Source organism: Cheilinus undulatus, linkage group 8, assembly GCF_018320785.1.
Source record: "Cheilinus undulatus linkage group 8, ASM1832078v1, whole genome shotgun sequence".
Classification (NCBI taxonomy): domain Eukaryota; kingdom Metazoa; phylum Chordata; class Actinopteri; order Labriformes; family Labridae; genus Cheilinus; species Cheilinus undulatus.
In genome coordinates, this window is record NC_054872.1 from 17364933 (window position 1) to 17388105 (window position 23173).

The window sequence follows — 23173 nt, forward strand, 5'->3', positions numbered from 1 at the left end:
TTGCTTGTCCTCTGTTGTAAGCTGGGAAAGGTACCAGAATAACTGGTCTGTACTGTCCTTTATTTGGCACCCTTCTGTTGGGGTAGCAAGCATATGACTCCCAAATGGATGGAGTTAGACGCACTGCAGCCTTTTGATTGGTTCAAACAATCATCGATTTCTATGCTACAGTGGTAATAATGGACACCCACTAAACTTGCAATGTTTTAACATCTTTCCTTCCTCCTGTCATAATATTATTTTAAATGAAACGGTGATATGCATGCGCTGGATGTGTGAGGACGCTGGCGTGTTTGTCGCCGCTTCACAATCCCAAAAAAACTGTCTGCTTTCGCTTAACATCGATTATTTCTTGTAGTTCTGCTGTTCCTCTGCTGTTGCTAAACCATCCAATCGAGCGCTGATTGATATCAGTTAGCTCCAACTTTGTTACATCGAACCTTGTGTTGTCTTCAGCCGAAGTACTCACCGCCCCACAGCTGTTAGCGTCCTCCGGCTAACCTCTAGCCCCCTGTCTTAGCAAGTGTCCCACCGGAGCTCCGACTGTGCTTTTCCCCTTCGAATCTTGAGCATTCTCTCCTGACCACCTGTGGATCTTCCATCAGGTTTTCCCAGCTAGACGTTATTCCTCTCGGATTAGCTGTTAGCTCGTAGCCGCCGATCAGCTGTTAGCGTCCTCCGGCTAACCTCTAGCCTCCTGGCTTAGCTAGTGACCCACCGGAGCTCTGACTGTGCTTTTCCCCTTCGAATCTTGAGCATTCTCTCTTGACCACCTGTGAATCTTCCATCAGGATTTCCCGGCTAGACGCTGGTTTAGCTGTTAGTTTGTAGCCGCCGATCGGCTGTTAGCCTCTGTGGGCTAGCGGCTAGCTAGCTAGCAGCAGCCTGCTCCCACTGCTTCCTCACGCAGCTAACATGGTGCTCCTCAAATACTCGCCCCAGCAGCTTCTCAACCTCATCTCTTTCTCCACTCCAACCTGTCTTACAGACATTAAATCCCTTGGCCTTCTGCATCGTCCTCGTTATATCCACAGAGCACAGAAACAAAAGTTTGTTTACTCCAGCCACACCGTCCCCACAGTCCAGTCGGACAGGCGCCCTGCCCACTCTCGACGACGTCATCACAACAAACCACACGTACAGCTCAGTAACCTTAGACCTCTCAGATGCACCAACGTCCCTCCCACTCCCCTCTGCTTATCATCTTCAAACATTTCCACAACATTTATGCTGCAAAATGCCCGGTCCATAAACAATAAAGCCTACCTCATCCATGACATCATCACAGACAGGAAAGTAGACTTCTTATCTGACTGAAACCTGGCAAAGCCCAAACGACTACTTCACACTAAATCAAGCAACCCCACCTGGCTATGTGTATATCCATAAACCTCGCACCACTGGTCGCGGTGGGTGGCTGGCAGGATATATAGAGAAGATTTCCAGGTTAAGGAGCTACCAGCACCCAGCACCTCAGCTCTCGAGTGTCTAATCATCTCTCTCACTGGATCAGCTCCGCTTCAGATCGTCCTCATCTACCGGCCTCCTAAAGCAACTACCACCCTCCTGTCTGACCTGTCTGAGCTCCTCACCTCTGTCTGCTCCAGGTCTTCTTCCATACTTCTCCTTGGATACTTCAGTATCCACGTTGAATCCACCAGCTGCACACTCACCTCTGAATTTCTATCACTACTGGACTGCTTCAGCATCACACAGCATGTCCAAGGACCCACCCACTCCAAAGGTCACACACTGGATCTTGTGTGCTCCACTGGTCTCACCCCATTCATTCCACAATGCCTGGACCTAGCCATCTCAGATCACCATGCTGTTTTCTTCTCTATCCCCACCCCCCTCCCCAGACAGCTTACAAAACGCAACATCACCTTTCGTAACCTCAAGTCAATAAGCATCCCAGCCCTCAAGAACATGTTAGCTACCAACCTGACCGCTACACACCCTATAACCACAGTTGATGCCCTGGCAAATCACTACGATACAGCACTATCCCTCAGCCTGGATTCTCTCACCCCTCTGAAGACTCGCTCAGTCTCCTTTACCCACCCAGCCCCCTGGTACACTGCTGAACTCCGCTCCATGAAGGCTTCTGGCTGACAGCTGGAGAGACTTTCTAAAAAATCTGGCCTCACCTTCCATCTGGAGGCCTATAAAGAGCATGTGCGCTCCTACAAAGAAGCTCTCTCCAGAGCAAAGTCCGGCTACTACTCATCCCTCATCAGTGACCAGCAAAACCATCCCCGGATGCTCTTCTCCACAATAAATCGCCTTCTCCGCCCCATTGACAACCTTCATCCCCCAGCCAACTTCGACCGCTGCACTCGGCACCTGCAGTTTTTCCAGGATAAAGTTGCCTCCATCCAGCAGCAACTTTCATCTGGACCTCCACCTCAGGATTTCACTTCACATCAGGACACAGCTCCTCCACCTCACTGCCGTCTTTCCTGCTTCACACCCGTGGACACTCTCCAAGTGGCTGAATGGGTCAAGAAGGCCAAGGCATCCACCTGCTCCCTCGACCCCATGCCCACACCACTGGTGAAAGCATCTCTGTCTGTTCTGTGCCCCATTATGGTAGACATCATCAACACCTCATTATCATCTGGAATTGTCACTTCATCCTTCAAAACTGCTTCAGTAACCCCCATCATCAAGAAGCCTGGGTCAGACCCGGAGGACCTCTCCAACTATCGACCGATCTCCAACCTTCCCTTCATCAGCAAAATTCTCGAAAAAGCAGTTGCTGCCCAACTCCAGCAACACATGTCCAACCATGAGCTCCATGAACCTCTTCAATCAGGATTTCGCACTCACCACAGCACTGAGACCGCCCTTATCAAAATAACCAATGACCTCCTCACAGCTGCAGATTCTGGACACATCAGCCTCCTCATTCTCCTTGACCTAACCCCTGCCTTCGACACAATATCCCACACCATCCTCCTTAACCGCCTGTCTCACCATCTTGGCATCACTGGTACAGCTCTCTCCTGGTTTCACTCATATCTCTCACAAAGAAAACAGTTTGTTACCATCGGCACCTCTCACTCATCCCCTGCCCCAGTTAACCAGGGCGTGACTCAAGGCTCTGTTCTTGGACCTCTCCTTTTCACCATCTACATGCTTCCCCTTGGACAGATTATTCACAAACACGGTCTCAGCTTTCACTCTTATGCAGATGACACCCAACTCTATCTCAGCACCAAACCATCCACTCAGCTTCCTCCCCACTCCCTGGTAAACTGCCTCCACGACATCAAAGCCTGGATGACATCTAACCAACTCAAACTCAACAGCAATAAAACAGAGCTCATGGTGGTGGCCCCCAAAGCGCTGCTACAGAAGGTTGGAGATCTCATGCTCGATGTGGACGGGACCTCCATCTGTCCATCCTCCAAGGTCCGAAACCTGGGTGTCATCCTGGACTGCACCCTCTCCTTCCAGTCCCACATAAAGTCTGTCACCAAATCTGCCTTCTATCATCTCAAGAACATCTCCAGACTCTGACCATCACTCCCTGATTCTGTGGCTGAAACACTCATTCATGCTATCATAACCTCCCGCCTGGACTACTGTAATGGAGTCCTGTCTAGAGTTCCTAGCAAAACTCTGGACAGGCTTCAGTACATCCAAAACTCTGCAGCTAGAGTTCTCACCCGCACTAGACCCTGGCAACACATCACTCTGACCCTCATCCACCTCCACTGGCTCCCTATCAAGTCCCGTATCAACTACAAAGTCCTCCTCCTCACATACAAATCTCTCCATGCTCTGGCTCCCCAGTACCTTTCTGATCCCCTCCATCCATACACACCATCCCGCAACCTTCGATCTTCAGACACCGGCCTACTTTCCATGCCCAAAACCAAACTCCAAACCTATGGAGACAGAGCCTTCAGTGCTGCAGCTCCCACCCTCTGGAACACTCTTCCTGCAGACATCCATAGCGCTCCATCTCTGGACATTTTCAAAAAATGTCTCAAGCACCACCTGTTCACCACAGCCTACAGTCTTCACTAAACCACCCCTTACACTCATCCTACCCCCCACATAGTTTGTCCATGTATATGTGTTCCTGTAAAGCGTCCTTGGGTTTCTTGAAAGGCACTATATAAATTCAAGATATTATTATTATTATTATTATTATTGATATGCTATTTTGGCAATTAAACCTTGCGGAGCACTGGTTAGTTTGAATTGAATTATTCTTAAACCAGTGGTAAGTATTAAACAAAAAAAACTGAAAAATATATTAAATTGATTAGATTTAAATTTATCGCCGAGGTATGGAATTTGATCTGACATGCTCATACTCATACTTGACTAGCATAATTACTGCTAATCAAAGGTGAATGAACATGGAAGATCTTGGCTCGAAGCTAATTATATACTGACATCCTGCTGACATTTCTTGGAGACATTCACAAGATTTAATGTCGAGTTGTGTCGCTTTTATAGAAGACATGAATATGTTTTTCCTCTGCTCTTCTGTTTATGCAGATCATCCAGGACCGGGTGCTGCGGCACACCTCGAGGAGCAGCCTGATGTGGAACAGCCTGCCTGGAGGCCTTTTCACCCTGCCTCAGTACTCGACACACCTGGGGGAATTCCCCTTCTACTACGCTAAGCTGGGTCAGTTCATTATTCATGCACAACGCTGCTGTTTGCTACCAACAGCATTAAGGGTACACCCTGAGGTTTGATTTTCATCACACAGCTCAGGAACATCTGGTGTGTGGCAGCTGCCGGATACACACAAGCGTATATGTGATTCAGTGACATCGACACAACTTATGCAGGCTGTCTTTATTAATTCATGGTTTGTCAGAGAGAAGCTCACCCATTAGACCTGCCATGCTGCTGTGCTTTACTTTTGCTTGATTAATTGGCCTGACGCGGGGCTTGTTGCTGACATTGGGATTCCGTTAATTGGCACCTTTCTCCTTTACAAGCCTTATTAGACCTCTTCTGTTAAACTGAAGACTGAGTCAACACAGCCTGAAGTTTACAAGCACAAAGTTTAGATGCTTAAAGATGTTAACATCATTTTACCTTTGATTAAGTTTATAAAATGTGATCTAAAGAGGAAAGACTGTAATGCACCAAAACAATGCAGAGACTTTTAACTTAAAAACTACCTTCAGATCTATAGCAGTTTTATTTTTAAGTGATAGCACAGTAAATAGTGTAGGCAGGGATAGAATATCATTCTCATGTTGACTACACTTAGGAAGTTTTAGGTACCTTAGTATTGTCATTAACAAGCTTTCATCTAATGAAAACACAGATGTAGTTTGCCAGAAAATCACAACAGCGATTGCACTTCCTCCAGAAGCTTTGACAGTTGGGAGTTAGAAGCAAATTAATGACCGTTAGGGTGCCTAACCCTAACCCTCTTTGAGGTTTCCTTAGTTTGTTGAATTTAAATTAAGTTTAAGTTCATCCCCCTCAGTAATTTTCCAATTTTAATCATAAAATTCTGCTGTCGTTAAAAATAGCAGCCACTTACTGTAACCTCTCACAACAAGCAGAAAATATACGTTAATCAGTATGTCATTCTGGTTCTGGCTTGGGTAATGTACGCCACTACCCACCACACAATCGAGTTTGCCCCATTGTGGAGGTCTGCAGCCGAACGCCCCACCATAGATGTCTGCAGCCAGGTCCTCTTGCCATCTGTTCATGTGTTCTTGTGTGAAGCAGTGAGTCTGAGAGAGCATGAGCTGTTAGGTAAGTTGAATCTGTATGCAAGGGGGAAAAATTTACATCAAATTGAACTGAAATGCAGTACTTGATTGAGAAATCTCAGCTCTGCGTGCTGCTGGTAGTGGAATTCTGGCTCATACTATGTTTGGTTTAGCTGCAGGACAATTTTTGTGCTACACTTGATGAGTTTAAATGTAACTTCAAGAAAAAAGAATGTAGGTTTTTCTGAATAAATTAAAATGGCTGTTTTTGAGAGGAAATGAGCTTGATTTCTCAGCAGTATAAAACAGATAAGTTCTGCTGAACAGTTCTTTGTCTCATTTCACCACCAAATAATAGAAAAATATTGATATTGTCAATAAAGCCTTGGACTATTAAGGAGAATCAATAGTGGTATCTAAGGGTGCACTCACACTAGACTGTACCATATTCTAACTGTGCTAAAGCCCATTTGACCCCCTCTTCTATCCCCCCTTTGGCCTGCACTCATACTGCTCTACGCATCCAGGCCTGGGCACGGATACGTCGCACGCTGACGTCATCACACGAGGCATCCACCGTTGATGAATTTATACGTGTTGATGACTCAGTATACATAAGTATGTTTTTTTAAGGTTGTGAAATAGCAACAGATTTATACGATATCTGATCTGACACCAGAGTTATTTCAGCTGACCTGGGATCAGTATTCTACGTTAACTATACAGAGCCCAGTGAAGAGACAAAGAGAGAGAAAAAGCAGTTCATTGCGGAGAGTTATCGATCACAGCATATAATCTGGAGCCTGATCAGGTTCCAAGCACTTCTGCTGAATGAAACCTGGACTTTGTAACTTGCAGGAGCCCCTAAAGTCGTTCTTCTGCGTGTCCGTATACTATCTGAATCCCCCCTGCCATTCGTTTATGCACCATGAACTGTGCCATATCTCTGCGTAATTTTTGATGACTTTCAGTGCTGCTCCAAACAAGCTCTCATGCCATAGGACAGCATGTGTCCAGAGCAGGATTAATGTTAAATTAAGGGAATTTTTTTTACCATGATGAGAGCAAAATTAACCATCTGACAAGAGCTAGAGGCGAAAACGCCAAAGGATTAATAAACGATGCAAAGCATGCCACGCCGAAGCACAGAACAATTGCACTCACACTGGCCAAATGTACTGGACCTTGGGCTGAAACTGGCCCAGGCACGGTACGGATGGCTTAGTGTGAGTGCGCCCTAAATCAATAAAACAAAAAAAATCTCATCCCTGCTATGAAAGTACTCCACTACATATAAAAGGCCTCCATTTTGTGTTGTCACTTCTTTTTTATTAGTTTGTTTTAAATTTGGAAAAGTACTTGCAATGCATTAATGAGTGATTTATATTTATATTAATATGTTATAATTTGGCTGATTAAGTTAGTTGAAAAAGGATACATTTTAGACTTAAAGTGACTGAAATGTGAGGCCTTTTTTAGTTAAAGTGGACCGTTTGTCAACAAATTATATACTATAAAGATGATAATGTGACTTAAAACTAATTAAAAGACTAAGACTAAATCAAAAATAGCTGCCAAATGTGCCGGTGTAGCTCAGTTGGCAGAACAATCACCCATACACAGAAGCGATAGTCCTTGACATACTGGTTGTTGGATCAGTTCCTGGTCTCAGTGCATGTTGGGTGAGTGTCTTCTCCCATTCTCTCCCCCCCATATTTCCTGTCTCTCTTCAGCTGTCCTATCTGAATAAAGGCTAAAATCCCCAAAAATGGTATTGAATAAAATAGCTGCCAAAATAAAACTTCCAGAATTAGGAATTGTTTTTCTGCTACTGATGTCTGATGATGGCTTTAGGGAGGTTTTACTTTCAGTTGTCCTATAATTAATCTTTTACTTTTGTATTTCCTGTAACTGAGTCTTTGTGCTGATGTTTGAAACTGGTTGCAAAGAAAATTTCCCTCACAGGAACTACACAGCTGAAATTCGAAACATGTTTCATTAAATTGTATTTCTCCCTTTTTTCTTTCTGTTTTCAGGTATTAAACCGTACCCCAAGTTTACAGCAATCATTCATGTGGTGACTCCATTGGTCTCCCAGTCTCAGCCAGTTATGAAGCTGCTTGTGGCTGTGGCCAAATCCCAGTACTGTGCTCAGGTAATTTCAAGCTCAACATTGAACACTTAACCATTATCAGCTGAAGTCGTAAAAGGTAGATTGATTAAACCTGCTCATGTGAAGAGATGCAGCTCCCCTATTGAGTGGTAAGATCAGGAGCTGCAGACGCTGTTGTTAACTGGAAAAAATTTCAATCGAATTAAACGTTTTTAATATTTTTAAACTGTTGCACAGAAAGTGGGAAACAGCTTTGACAGGAAAAGAGCTACTCTTTCTGCCAGGATTATTTTTAGGTTTTATACATCACTGAAGTCCAGTGCTGACTTAAAACTGCTTTAGAAATATATTTTCTGTCATGCTGAGAATGAGAGGAGGCTGTTCTCAAAATTTAAAACCTTCCTATGTCAAACAGTCAAATACATATTCTCTGTTTTTACTGACACCGTATTAATACAAATGCACACTGATGCAAATATACTGATTTACGTAATTAAACAATGATTTACAGCAGCTTAGCTGGAACACATAAAAGCTTTTTATCACAAAGGTAGTCTCTCAGTGTGTAGTTTGAATTTTAATGTGGTGTTTTCAAAGTCTAAAAAGTGCTTTGATTTCAGATAAAGTGCTTGAAATTGTAATTGTATGCCTCTCGTGCTAAAAATAGCCACTTGACTGAACAGTTTGCATTTTGTATAGAGAAATAAAATAAGTCAGTCTTTCACCTAAAATATAATGTAAAAAAAAAAATACTTCTATATATATCAGGCAGTCCCATGTAATTTCATGACTTGACCTGAAGACTTTGAGTGTTTGGCATGACAACAGAGGCCCAAGGACATTTTTCCCAGTTTTTGATGGCTATCTTTTAATCAAGACAATATTTAATAAGAGATGTATCCTGTAATCTAAACCAGGTATTTATTTTCATCCTTTTCCTGAACAGGGATTTTTTTACATGCCCCTGGTAGTATTCTTTTTTTATACTCAATATTTTGTCAGTTTTGATATTTAAAAAGACAAAGTTGTCACCTAAATGAGCATTAACAGTGAAAGTCACACAAAGATAGCGTTCCTGTCTTCTGCATTAAAGTCGGTCCATTCAAACCACTTCTTAGCAAAAGTTGCTCCTTTAGATGTTAGTGTGGACATTTTTAATGGTGCTGATAGTGGGGGTGGGGTGGGGGTCGAGGTTGTCATCCCATTCACATTTTCATTAAAAACGTATGTCTTTTTTTATTTAACTCCATTGTTTTTTTCTTTAATATTTCTGGTCTAGAGTAGCGGTTAACTAGTGGGTCAGACCAAGAAGTGGATCACACAGCAGTTTTCAGCAGGTCACAAAAGTGTGTCTGGAAAAAATGCTGGCTAAATGTCTATGAAGCACTAAAGCATTCATTGGACATGCATCCATCTATTTTATTTTACGCTTTCATTGTGATAATGGGTCAATTTTAATGTTATATCAAGGTTTTCAACTCATTTATTTACTTGAAATGAAAAGGCTGCTTTGCCCATCAAAGTAAAGTAAATTTTCCTACATTCTTGTAAAAAATTGCAAGAATGTACACATTACCATGGGAAAAGGGGTGTAACACAAGTCAGTTCTCATAAATTTTGGTTTTATCTGAGATACAATCTGCAAAATTTTTAATTTTGATTTTAATGTTTGGAAATTTAGGTCACAATTTGTCATTAAAAAGACTTCAAATGCTCAGATGTCATGTATTTAGATGTAAATAAGGGGCCTACAGAGGATGAAATAACATCAAAATGGGTTAGATTATCAAAAGTGTCTGTTTTCTTGAAATCAAAAAATCCTGTTGGAGAGCCCTCAGATTGAGGTCTTAATAGGCCCATTAATGTCCTCCTGTCTTTGCACGGAGTAGTGTAACATCTCTACTGAATTCCTGTTTATCATTTCACTGTACATTGTATGAAGAAATGTTTCTTTCTACGGGCAAAAAGTCAAACAAAAACTATGCTAATATTAAAGTAATATTTATGAACTTCTCTCTGAGGTAATAATAAAGTCCTGGGGGTGGGGGGCACCAAATTATAATCTTGCGTAGAGCACCAAGATGGCTAGAGAGTGGGGAATGACATGCAGGAAAGGAGCCACAGTATTTATCCTACCCCATCAGTTTTGAGGCCAACAGCTGCTGTGCATGGGGGGCATGGACATAACCTCTGGACTACCAGTGCCCTGGCATTTTGCAAAATTATGTTTTTATTTAAAACCGTGTGGCTAACAAGAGTCGGTGCATTTTGTTTGAACATTCACAGTGGTACTGTGTTTTTTTGCTGCATCATAATGAACTGTATCTTTTATGAAGGGCTTCTGATTGTTCTGAAAATAGATCTACACAAGAGCTGAGATGTTTTTGTCTTTCACATGATCAGGAAGCAAATGAAACTTTGGCTTTAAACTGAAATGATGCTTTATTGTGCATTTTTAATCTTAAATATGAAAGTCAGATGAGGAAAATTAAACATTAACAGACTCATGAATATTTCTCTCTAGGGTTGCAAACTTACAGTAACTTTGCAGAGGAATATGAGGATACTTTAGAAATAATGATGACTAAGCTGTACCTGTATTCTCCTCTGTGCAGGTGATCGTTCTGTGGAACTGTGACAAGCCTCTTCCTGCCAAACACCGCTGGCCCGCCACCTCAGTCCCTGTCATCGTTATAGAGGGAGAGAGCAAGGTACACTTCTCTAATTAAGCAATGTCACTGCACCCAATTTGCATTCAACGTTTCGAGCCTGAAGTTCAATTCAAGTCAGGATTACAAAGTTTAAACTTAGGCACTTGAAAGTTTTTTACCAAGTTTTATAGAGATTAAAGTGTACACTGTAAATGGCTGTTATAGAGCTTTTTCTACTTATATTTTCTTTAAATCATCATTCACAGATGTTGAGTTTTGTAATCTTTGAACAATGGGATTGTGCAAAAGCTCAGATATTGAATGCTTTTACTGTAGAAATTATCTAGGACAATTTAGCACTTTAAATTATAGTGTATATTGTAAAAAAAAGTATTTTTTTTTCATTTTGTGTGCATCCTTTTAGCCTCAACATGTTATGACATTACAATATTGGGATAGACTTTTCAAAATGTGGCTCTCAGCTAATTCCCTCTGTATATATCCTGTTAAATACCAAAGGAGCATTGACTAATGTTGTAATGACAAAGAGGACTTTTAAGATCAGTTGCCAAAGCTGCTTCATAGATGGGTCACTGTGAACCTGCAGCATGTCTCAGAAGTGTGCCAGTCTGCTCATGAATCTTCAAAGCAACATGATTTACATTTCTGAAACAACTCCCATGTAATTTAATGTAAGAGGTGTGTGACAGGGCGAGTTGTTGTTGCTGTCATGGACAGAAAGCCTCACAGTATATTCAGTAAAATAACTGACATTTTATTTACTACATTTGTGTTTCCTTGCCTTAAAGCCAAGGCTACAGGGTTTATCAGAGAGGGGAAACCACTCTTCTGCTTGTAGATTTCTATCTGCAGTTTTATTTCATCAGTGGAAAACTGTATCCCTGCTGTCGTCTGCATTGTGTTGGCTTGTGTATTTGTCAGACTCTGCTGTAAACACGGCAAAATTAAACAACTTTGTAGCACAGACATGAAGGGACACTGCTTGTCAGGCAGGTGTACCTCACCTGTGCACATACTGGCCTTGTTTACAAGCAGATTATTTTTAGCTTCATGGTGAAACTATAAACCCTCCTTCAGCAACTGTTCGCTCTAATTTTTTATCCCACCAGGTGATAAGCAGTCGTTTTCTTCCCTATGACACCATCCCTACTGATGCTGTTCTCAGTCTGGATGAGGACACTGTGCTCTCCACCACAGAGGTAAGAACGCTCGGTTTTAATTAAGACTTCATGCTGCTGATGTTCTTGTTAAAAAGTGTTCATTATGTATTATTTATTAATTAATCTTTCATTTCATTTCTCTGGAATGATGTGTTCCTGGAGTCTTGGCCTCATGTCTTCTGCCTCTTTGTTTCCCTCTGATCGCGCTCCAGGTTGACTTTGCCTTCACAGTGTGGCAGAGTTTCCCAGACCGCATCGTCGGCTATCCAGCCCGCAGCCACTTTTGGGACAGCAACAAGGAGCGGTGGGGTTACACCTCCAAATGGACCAACGACTACTCCATGGTGCTGACTGGGGCTGCCATCTATCACAAGTATTGAGACACAACCAATTACTACTGTGCTATACCTATTTATCATGCTATTGTAACATTTTTGTTAAACACAGACATTTTATTTCTCTACTAGATATTACCACTACTTGTACACCACCTACCTTCCAGCCAGTCTGAAGACCATGGTGGACCAGATGTCCAACTGCGAGGACATTCTGATGAACTTTCTGGTTTCTTCGGTCTCCAAGCTACCACCAATCAAAGTCACCCAGAAGAAACAGTATAAGGAGACCATGATGGGACAGGTAAGCAAATCAGTTATGCATGAGGGTGGACCAGGAACTGTGCTTGGCCTTTTTGTTGATCACTAGGTTTTTCCTTTCTCTCAGGAGGTTATCAGTGGTTATGCTACTTTAAGCTTTTAGTTTTCATCTGTGTGATTATCCGAGCATACTAAAGTAAGATGGAATACCGCAAAAAGGAGAGATGTACTGTGTGCTCTCGTTGTACGGTATACTCCAGGTAAAGCCAGGTGCTTGAATGACGCATAAATTGTCGACAAAAGGGAGAAGCCACCAGGGCAATCTTCAGGCACGCTCGCTTGAGTCAAGGATTAGGTTAAAAAGCCTTTAATGGTTCTGGGCACATCTAATAAAGCAATAAAATCACAAAGAAAGCCAACCGGTTTTGACCACACAGGCTCTTCATCAGGGCGTGAACAAGACACAGACACAGGTGAGGTTCATTTAAAAGAATCATGTGATCTGAAGGCTGTAATCAACACCAGCTTGAATGTACAATGCTAAAGAGATTCTCAGAACAAATATATAACCCCATATTATTTGTGGGAATAAAGCTAATGACAACACCAATGAGGAGTTATAAGAGAAAGTGACAAAAAACAAAATATACTGTAGATGTAAAATGTCTACAGTAGCAAAATATAAGCTCTATTTATTAATTAAGATGGAGTACCGTTCTTCTTTCATGGTGGAAAATTTTCTTTCCAGATCTACAGTTTAATTAATGCCAATAGCAATTACTAAAAAACATCTCAGTAGTGTAGTAGTTTGAAAATTAGACTGATGGAGATGTGTGAGGAAGATTTAACAGAAAGGTTGAGGCAGCCCTAAAGATAAAACAAATTCAAAGATTTCAAGATCACAGTTGTGATTTTATGAGTTTAATGCAATGAATGTAAATTCCACCACTAGGGGGCTCTCAATTAAAACACTGAAAGACGACAACTAGCTGCTCAGTTCTGATAATCTTTGCTAAGCTAACTTGTTTTGAATTGAGTGCTGTAAAAAAAAAAAAAAAACAAGACACAAGGTGTATTTACTAAACTGTAAACTTATTTTGTTTCATGGATGAAGTTCACATAATGAGGGAGAAAAGCTGTGAAAGGGGACTTCCTGGTTTGCAGTGCAAGCATTTAGCAAAGTAAGATAAGACAAAGTTTATTGTCCGCAGGGGGAAATTTGTCATGGACATAAGTGCAGTGCTGCTCACAATCAATACATTTATCCCAAAAACAAACAGGCAGTACACAGACAGACAGTGGTCCACATTGACCCAGAATAAGAGAGAGTTACAGGTAGAATATTTTGTTGCACCTCCCCTGTAATATTGCACAGGCTTCACTGCGGTAAACAGTTTGAAAAATATATTGCACATTCCCCTGGTGCAAGATGGCAAAATACCTGAAGAAAGAACATAATGACTGGTTTATGACAGCCGAGTAGAAACCAGAACAAGTTAAGACATACAAATTGTACAGCAATATTAATGCAATGAGATACTAATGAAAAAGGGGTGGGCAAGTTAGTATCAGGTACAAGTGTCAACAACAAAATTGATACCAATGTCACGTGTAGTACCCAAGTTCACAATGAAATACCAATGACATATCAAAATACCACTATTACAATAAAGTACACACAGTCAACAATAAAACACAATATGACTGTGACATACCAATGACACAACAAAACACCAATAATACAATGAAATACCAATGTGAGTAAAAAGCAATGTCACAATAAAATTAATTAATGCAAGAGTATGACAACACTCATACTAGAGCATTATGTAAGTGCAGGTTTGTTGAGTAGAGAGATGGAAGTAGGGAGGAAGGAGAGCTTGTATCGATTACTTTTATATCTGCTAGCTCTGAACCGTCTTCCAGAGGGCAGTAATTCATATTCTGAATAAAGAACATGAGAAGAGTCCTTCAAAATTTTTTGTGCCTGATTGACAACAATTTTTTTTGAAGATAGTTTGAGAGGACAGGTAATTTTCCCCACCAATCATTTTCATGGCACATTTAAACATTTTGCCAATCTTAGATTTACATTGAACAGATATTGAGAGCCAAACCAGGTCAGTATTTTGTCATTTGTCACACAACAACCAGGAAGGCCACTTACCTTTAAAACTATAGAAATAAGGAATTTATACGGCTTCAAAAACTGTTTAAAATATTCAAGGTGATTTAGGTACTCTACTACAAAATACATTTACAGTACTGTGTAAAAGTTTTATGCATGTTTGGGCCAAAAATTGAGGGTCTAGTAAGGCATAAATGTGGAGAGTCAACTGCCTGAGGGTACCATCCCACAGGAAAGAGGATTGAAAACCCAGGTCGTGCTCTGGATGTCCTTGCTTAGTACCAGGAGCATTGGAAAATAATTTGTTGGGACAAAAAGCGTACACTTTTAGTGTGAAGTAAGGGGTAGATGTGGCGAGTTAACATGGCCTTAGCTACCGTCCAGGCGGGTAATAGGGTTGCCACAAGCCCCTGGTCATTCTGCAGATGACCAGAGGCCCCAAAAACTGCCAGCAGTCCCGGACAAAAGAAATGTTGTCAAGCTCAACCTTGAAGTGACACAGGTGTGTTAACATGTGTCAAGCTTGACTCTGGCCATGCCCACCCTCCTCCAGCTCCAGGTTGTGGCACATTGGGTCTGTCATAAATTCTTAGCGCCCTTCATGCCTAAAACTTATGCACATAACTGTATACAACATAAAGCAGTTATTTTTTAAACAAATATAGACATACAGTGCTTAACAAATTTATTACACCACCACCCGAAGTAAGGTTTATGCCACAGCTGCCCTAAATTAACAGCATTGGTAATTACCAAAATCATTTTTCATGTTTCTGTAATGGTTAGTACACCAATGTGTAGAAGCTCTTTAACCCAAATGATATTTTTAATGCTAAAATATCATTTTTATCCAGAAATTTTCAAATTTACTGATTTACAAAAAACTGAAAAAATAGTAAATCACATTATTTCTTGATTAATATGTCAAATTATAGTTATTTACTTTCATTCCTGAACAGAAAAATGAGTTTTAGTGGTTGAATGTTATGCTTGATTAATTTCTGACTTCTCAGAGAAGCCCAGTGAGCCGGCTCAAATTTGGGTATAAAAGGTTATTTAGGTTTGAAATTCCTCATTCCTGTTCAAAATGGTAAAACGTGGAGAGCTCACTGAAAATGAAAGAGTCCACATTAAAGCACTTCATGATGCTGGATGGTCTCTGAGACAAATATGACAAGTGGTCTAATAAATTTGTTAAGCACTGTATATTTGTGAGAGAAAGGTTTAGTATTTTTCTTATAACTAGATGTGTTATTTTGAAAAGTTATATAAGAAAAGAAGTCAGCCCACTGCCATTTACAGTTTATATGAGAGGCAAGTGTAAGTTTGTTGCCTTTTGGAATATTTGGAATCCCTGTAAGATAAGCTTGATTATGTTTTTTCTTTTGAAATTTTACTATTGTAAATTATCCTTCCATCTTCTCTCTGGCACCATAACATGATTTAATGCAATTATGAGGTGTTTTTACGCATTCTACTATCATTTCTTTCAAACATGCCAATATCACCCTTTAAACTGCTACAGCCAGGATCACTGTTTATGTTTCCACCAGTGTTAATTTCATCGACTAAAACTATGACTAAAAATGTTCATTGACAGCCTTTTTTTCATCAACTAGACTAAGACTAACAAAAATAGATCTGTGATGACTTAAACTGACAAAAACTAAGTTTAATTTTTATCAAGATGACTAAAACTAGATCAAAATGTAAATGTAGTTTTCGTTTGACATTCAAAACCCGTGATATTTCTCCACCATGGGTAAATCTGTCAAAAAACAATGCAGCCGTAGCTCTGCTGTCTCTCAGCTGTAGAAAGCAGGGACCCCAGGTTTGGCAGAGTGCATAGAACACATTACCATGATTTGGTGCCAGTTTTAGGCAAGAAAATAAATGCTTGGACTAAAAGTGAAGACTAAGATGTGAGGACTTTTGATGGACTAAAACTAGACTAAAATGTTTTTCATTTTTGTTGACTAAAACTTGACTAAAAGTAAAAAGGATATAAATGACTAAAATGTGACTAAAACTAAAATGCATTTCATTTAAAGACTGAAACTAAGACTAAAATTAAAAATAGCTGCCAAAATAAACACTGGTTTCCACAAGGACACTCCGTGTGAATCAACTGAAATGGGTTTTTTTTCCCTGATTTTAATAGAAGCTGAAGAACTTTAGACACATTATACTATTTAAGCCCTAATAGTGTCAGCTTTTAAATCATGCGCCATTTGTAAATTTGAGCAGAAATTTGTTTTCTTGCAATGCGGCCTTCAATAAAAATCTCATGAATAATTGCTACAGGCTCTGAAAGGTCAGAGTCACTTGAGATGCATTATTCATTTAGTCTGTCTCTCCCTCTCTCTCTTCCTTCAGAGCTCCCGGGCGTCTCGCTGGGCCGACCCAGACCATTTCGCCCAGCGTCAGACCTGCATGAACAAGTTTGCCAGCTGGTTTGGCACCATGCCCCTGGTCCACTCTCAGATGAGATTGGATCCGGTGCTGTTCAAAGACCAGGTGTCCATACTGCGAAAGAAATACAGGGACATCGAGAGGCTATAACCCTCCAGAGCCCCTCCCGCACTCACTGGACACAACAAAGGTGGAGTGAGGGAGGGGCAGGAAGTGTAAAGAAATGTGGAGACTTTCCATGATTGCATAGGACGGATCAATGGAGAAGCAAATGGGATTTCATGCAGGGAGAGAGGAGAGGAAAAAACACTAAACAGATGTGGAGGACGCCACATTCACTGCTCTCCTCTGTTGTGTCGTCCTTTATTTCTCCTTTAAACTTTCTCTTTTGTGTATTGGAGGAAAAGCTGAGCGCACAGGTCCCTCTCTATACACTAAGTCCACCACCGACTGAAGGACACCTGATGACTTAAAATGTGCTTCACTTTGAACTAAATTTCTCAAAGTCATGGAGTTTGAAATCCCAGCTTACTGCTTCAGTGGCTATCAGCTAAAAAGACGCTCTTTTCCTCTCTGTACACTCTGCACAGGTTTAAGAAAGTTTTGCTGGCAGGATATTATTGATAATTATGGCAATGAAGAGGATAACACTATTTTGGATTGTGTCTAGCTATTTTTATACATTGGACAAATGGCCAGCACTACTCTCTCTGTATTGTCTTAATGAGCAGGGTGAGTGAGGAAAGAATTCCTCGACCACAGAACTGAGCTGTTATGATCTGATATTCACAGTGCCTCAAGTTTATCTAACGGCATTGGGATCGGGGACTTGGTGCAGAATGAGCACCTTGATCTTGCTGCTTTTTTTGTTTGTTTGTTTGTTTGTTTGTTTGTTTTTTTTATATAATTTGTTATTTTTCTCATGATTGATGGAGCAAAGGATCTCATAGTGAATTCTTCAGGTCAGCATTCCTCGCTGATGTGTAATGAAAAAATCATTTCAACTCACTCAACAAAGAAAATTGTCTCTGTGCCATTTCACTTTTTTCCTGTTAAAATCATAGCACTCTTTCAAAACTAGCTTGATTTTTCTCGTAGGAAATTGTACATTTTGACAACCTTTGCAGTCTAATACTATCCACCAACAGTTGTGTCATAATTTCGACTTTAATGAATCTTACACATTTTCAGTTTTTGTTGCCATTGTCAGATTTATGATCATTGTACTTTAAATTTGTCATTGAAGTCAAAGTAAGTGCTGTTGAGGAGCTGGGGTGAATTATGTTTGTGTTTCTGATATTTTGCCCCTTTCTGCTAAGGGGAGGCCAATGTTAAGAATCCTTTTATGTGCCCTCGCGATCACTTTCTGAGGTGCACATGTTCAACTGCACAATAATGCAAATATTTAATCAGCCAATCATATGGCAGCAACCAGTGTATTTAAGCGTAATAGTATGGTCAAAATGATGTACTGAAGTTCAAACCCAGTATGGGGAAGAAAGGGGATTTAGCTTTGTGTTACTGCCTTTGCAGATGACACAGATTTGATGAATTGTTTCTGGCCCGGACACAGTTTACACTTCACCGCCACATTCTTGTCCTTTTGTTCGACAAAGCCAAAGAAGTGTTCACATCTCTTTAGATCTAACAATGCACTTATTTGAACTGCTCTGCCTTTCCCCTCTCCCTCCTCCAAGGATTTGCGCTAATGTGTCTATCAACTGGATCAGTGAGTGATATGTGAGCGCTGAAGGGGCGCCTGATTTGTTTTCTCCGTGCTCCCACTTCACATGTAGTTGTAGTTTACAGTAATGCAAGTAACAAGATTATTATTTTACAGTAAGTGTAATGTGATTACTGAGCTAGCAGAAGTAACACGTTTGTACCATATTACACCAAACACTGGAGTTCATAGATGCTACTCTGCACACCTCGGTTGCAACAAGTGTTTGTTTGACTTACTGTTGCCTTTTTGTCAGCTCAAACCCATCTGGTCAGTCACTTCTGCCATTAGTGAGGTATTTTGGCACTAAGAACTGCTGCTCATTGGATACGCTCTCTTTTCAGACCCTTCTCTGAAACCTTAGAGTTGGCTGTGCTTGAATAATCCCAATAGATGAGCCTGAAATTCTCAGACGACCCCGTCTGCCACTAACAGCCATGCAACATTCAGAAATCACTTTCCCCCTCTACTCTGATGCTCAGTTTGAACTTCAGTAGATTGTCTCGACCGTGTCAACATGCCATAATTCATTGGTTGCTGCTGTTTGGTTGACTGAGGGAGATCTGCATTGACAGGTTGAACAGGTGTACCTAAAAAGTGACTATGCAAGTGCATAATACATTCCAGTACAACACTGTCACCCGTTATGACTTCAATTACAGATATAAAGCAGGATTACAATATTTTGACCATGTCAAAAAAATTGAAATTGAAGAAGCTAAAAACAGTAAAACTTCTGATTTCACTGCTGTGGATCATATGGGGGGTCTTAATGATCTGGCTAATCTGTGTGAACCTAATAACTGTCAATATAGACAGAATTGATCTCTTATTTTAGTAATAAATCTTCAGACTCATTTTTCTCTTAAAGGCTCATATGATGAGCTGAAATTGGTACTTGAATATGTGCTGGCCTGAAGAACATTAAATCATAAGAAATGCCTCAGTTAAGAGAGGCTGCCAATCGCGCCAACCAACGCTCTGTTTGAAACACAAACCACTGTGAAAACTAGAAAGTGCATCTTTTTGGGCTTTGCTTGCGAGAGATATTTATAAACTTATTGTCTCTCTGTCTTAGACCCAGTTTACATCTGTTCAGTGACATCTTTGGCATCAGCCCAGCTTGACAAGTACTCAACACAAGCTCAAACTTGTTTTCATCAAACAGTGCTCAATGGCGTCAGAGCTGCCATCATATTGAAACAACTGGCATGTTTCATTCACTTGTTATGAACAAATATGAGCAGGACAAGATTTCAAGCATTTGTACTGCTATAAAGCAAAGGGATTAGATATGCTTCCAAATGAGAGGCATGCTGTAATAAGTAATTATTCTCATTGGTGTTAATTCTTCAGTATAAATGTGTGAAATTAGAAGCTTTTCAAATGTGAGTATATTCGCAAAATGCTAATTTGTGCCTCTAATAATCACAGATTTATGTCAGCCATTCATCCCTGAGAGCTTTAGATTGGCAGTTTGCGCTCAAGCCACATTGAAATGAGAAATGATGTAATACCAGGATGTTAAAATATCTTTCACAGCTCAAGTTGTCACACAAATTTAAATGGTCTGATTTATTCCCTATCTGAGCATTGATGCCAAGTGTCAGAGGAAGATGAGACCGGGTTATTTGCAGAGCGATCAATCCATATTTGGTTCTGTAAACATTCATCCTTCACTTTATTGCCACTTGATGTGTCATATCAGGTTATCTGAGACATCAGTTGATAAATTTGCAGTGTACACCTGTGTTTTTAGAATCACATGGCATTATCAGTTTAAGGTTTAGATGCATGATGAATTCCTGTGAAACCAGCAACAACTCTAGAGATCCAATCACTCGCCATCAAACTTCCTCTGTTCAGTTCATGTTCATTTTAATGAAACTTAAATCACTTTTGTGTCACTGCTCTGTACCCATCGGCTCAACCTGTGCCAACAGAAATTATTTGATTTATCTTTTTTCTACCTTTTTTCATCAGATATATGGAATGCCACGTATTCCAATATTTACATGGTTGGTTTAAGTGTCTTTTGTTATTAGAGGTGTGTTTCCACCAGTGGTCCAGTCTGGTTCAGTACAGGTTCACGTGTCGGTACAGTAAACCCTGATCTTGCTTACATTTTTTCGGCCGTCCAGCTTCGCTCCTGAAGATGAGAGTCCTGGCTCTTTTTAAAGATCAGGATCGTTTGGCTTTGCTCAGTAATAAAGTCAGTCTTTCAGCTCAAACAGCTCTTCATGTGATATGGTTTTGGATTTTTAATGTGTACTAAACATCGATAAAAAAGACAAAAAGCTCTCTCACATGAGGGGCGTTTGCATTAAAAATCCGTTAACATAACTACGGCTCTTAACTTGAGCTAACCAAAGGTTTTTTGCTAAATATTCCATCACTCTTTATTTGAAAATGGTGGATTGCTATCTATCTCACAGTCTTACAAGAAGGCACAGCTTTCAATTTACATGTCGATCTATGTTCTGACCCTCACCTATGGTCATGAATTCTGGGTAATGACCGAAAGAATGAGATTGCGTGTCAGCCTTAGAGAAAGGGTGAGGAGCTCAGACATCCAGAGGGATCTCAAAGTAGACCCGCTGCTCCTTCACATCGAAAGGAGCCAGTTAAGGTGGTTCAGGCTTCTGATCAGATGCCTCCATGTTGCCTCCTTGTGGAGGTCTTCCAGGCACGTCGAACTCAGAGGAAACCCCAGGGCAGACCCAGAACTCACTGGAGGGATTATCTATCCCATCTCGCCTGGGAGTGCCTCTGAATCCCTCAGGAGGAACTGGAAAATGATGTTGGGGAGAGGGACATCGGCTACCAACGTAACATAACCCTGGATAAAAGGAAGAAGATGGACAGACGGATCTGTTTGTGTGTTTGTGATTGTTCATATTGCTTCAGACACAAGAAAGTGAAGACTCTTTCAACCAATCAACTGATTGCAGTGAGTGAAGCTCCAATCTTTAGGGTTTTTTTTTAGGTATGCCTGGTACTCAACAGAATGCTGACAAAAAAGTAGGATGGTACAGATTAGTTGGTTTGGTCCCTTTTGCCACTTCTTAACAGCAAAATTGCAAATAATTGCACACCATACTGAACCAAACTGAATCAGACCGCCTGGTGGAAACGCAGCTCTAAGAGTGTGAAATGTGTGAGATAAAGAAGCAGTAGGGAAGGAGAGAGTTACAGCAGAGCGGTGTGCTGTTTTTCACTTCTGAAAATGTGCTATCAGCTCAACAGCATATAAACAATCCTCTTATTACTAAACACAAAGATTTCAAGACAACTGAATATGATTGTTAACAGAAACTCATTACAGAAATGACCTCAGTGCAATATTAAAGACGACATTTTCTGTTTCTTTTTCCCTTCCTCTTGTTGTTGCTGTTTCAGAGGGCAGGGGGTTATATATTGATGTGCCTTCAGAAGAAATACACTTGTTTTTTTCCATCTGCCTTTTGCAAGAGAAAGGTCCCCGTTTTTATTTCAATGTGGATTTTTTTTTCTGTATCTATATTGAGTAAAGTATGATAACTCCCTACATGATTGTGTTTAACTCTGAAGTGATACTCTGATCTCCACACGTCTCATACTGACATTCCTGCCTTTTCTGTTGTAGGAACTATTTGTTGTTCTGAAACACGCACTGCCTTGTGTTGCTATACTTGCAAGGTTCCTCTTAGCGGTCGTGTCAATTATAGGAATACATGTGAAACACTCACTTAATTCTCCCATCCAAGTATTTATCAGACAGGATTGTGTCTCAGTTAAATCTATGCCTGCTTCCTTCACTCTCTTCTGTAACTGCAGACCTAATTTTATAGAGATTTAAAATGGAAAGATAGAGGAAATATCACCATTTTTGTAAAAGAATTTTATAAAAACAGACAAAAAATTGATAAATAAATCATTTGATATAATTCCTCTGTTGTTTGAGTGATCGTGTTCTTTTTATGTAAAATGTACTTTTTTCTAGACCTGCCTTTTAAGATTTTTCAAATCTCAACCACTCTTGAAAATTGTTAGAGACCCTTTACATAAGAACAAATAATGACAGATTCAGCTGTTCAGTTCTTAAAGTGAGTTGTGTGCAATGAGATGACCGACACAGCACACCACGCATCAGACTCTGTTCACCATCAACCAGTCTCCACTCGCATAACTCAAAATCTTGTGCAGTCAAACAAGACTTCAGAGTAGAATAGCCACAAGCTAAAGCTAGCTGTTTGTTACCTGCTTCATCTATTGTGATGCCATTTTAATCCACTTCCTTTTCTGTCAGTTTGATTGCGGTATGTTTTACAGAACATGTTGTATAAACACGTGTCGTTGCCACAGATCCACAAGTTCTTGATCCTCCGTTTCTCATGTCCATCTAATTTTATACTTTGTGTTTACCATCCTCACCGTGTCTGTGTTTGTTGTGCTTCCGCCTTCAACAAGCTTGCTTCCTGATTGGCTGTTTGGTTCCTTGTGACATCCATCATCTGTCCTTAGTATTCCCCCTACACAGCAGAATTTCTCACTGTAGATATTGAGCATGTTTAATATTTACAGTTTCAAGTTGGAATTGCTCTGATCAACTTCTGAGTGCATATAAAAATTTCTAAAAGACTTTAAGCAAATTTCCCCAAAATTCGAAGCAAATTCCGCTTTA

The 23173-nt window shown here is 40.5% G+C and overlaps 1 protein-coding gene across 2 annotated transcripts in view; it reads left to right on the top strand.

Moving 5' to 3' along the window:
• LOC121513315 (exostosin-1-like) overlaps positions 1-21875 on the top strand; it is a 69340-nt gene extending 47465 nt beyond the window's left edge. For both annotated transcript variants that reach the window (XM_041792977.1, XM_041792978.1), the window contains 7 exons: positions 4519-4651; positions 7743-7861; positions 10435-10530; positions 11601-11690; positions 11864-12024; positions 12119-12290; positions 16752-21875. In XM_041792977.1, the coding sequence (XP_041648911.1) occupies positions 4519-4651; positions 7743-7861; positions 10435-10530; positions 11601-11690; positions 11864-12024; positions 12119-12290; positions 16752-16937 (957 nt within the window). In that variant the 3' untranslated portion in view covers positions 16938-21875. The remainder of the gene's footprint in view (positions 1-4518; positions 4652-7742; positions 7862-10434; positions 10531-11600; positions 11691-11863; positions 12025-12118; positions 12291-16751) is intronic.
• Positions 21876-23173: the final 1298 nt, after the last annotated feature.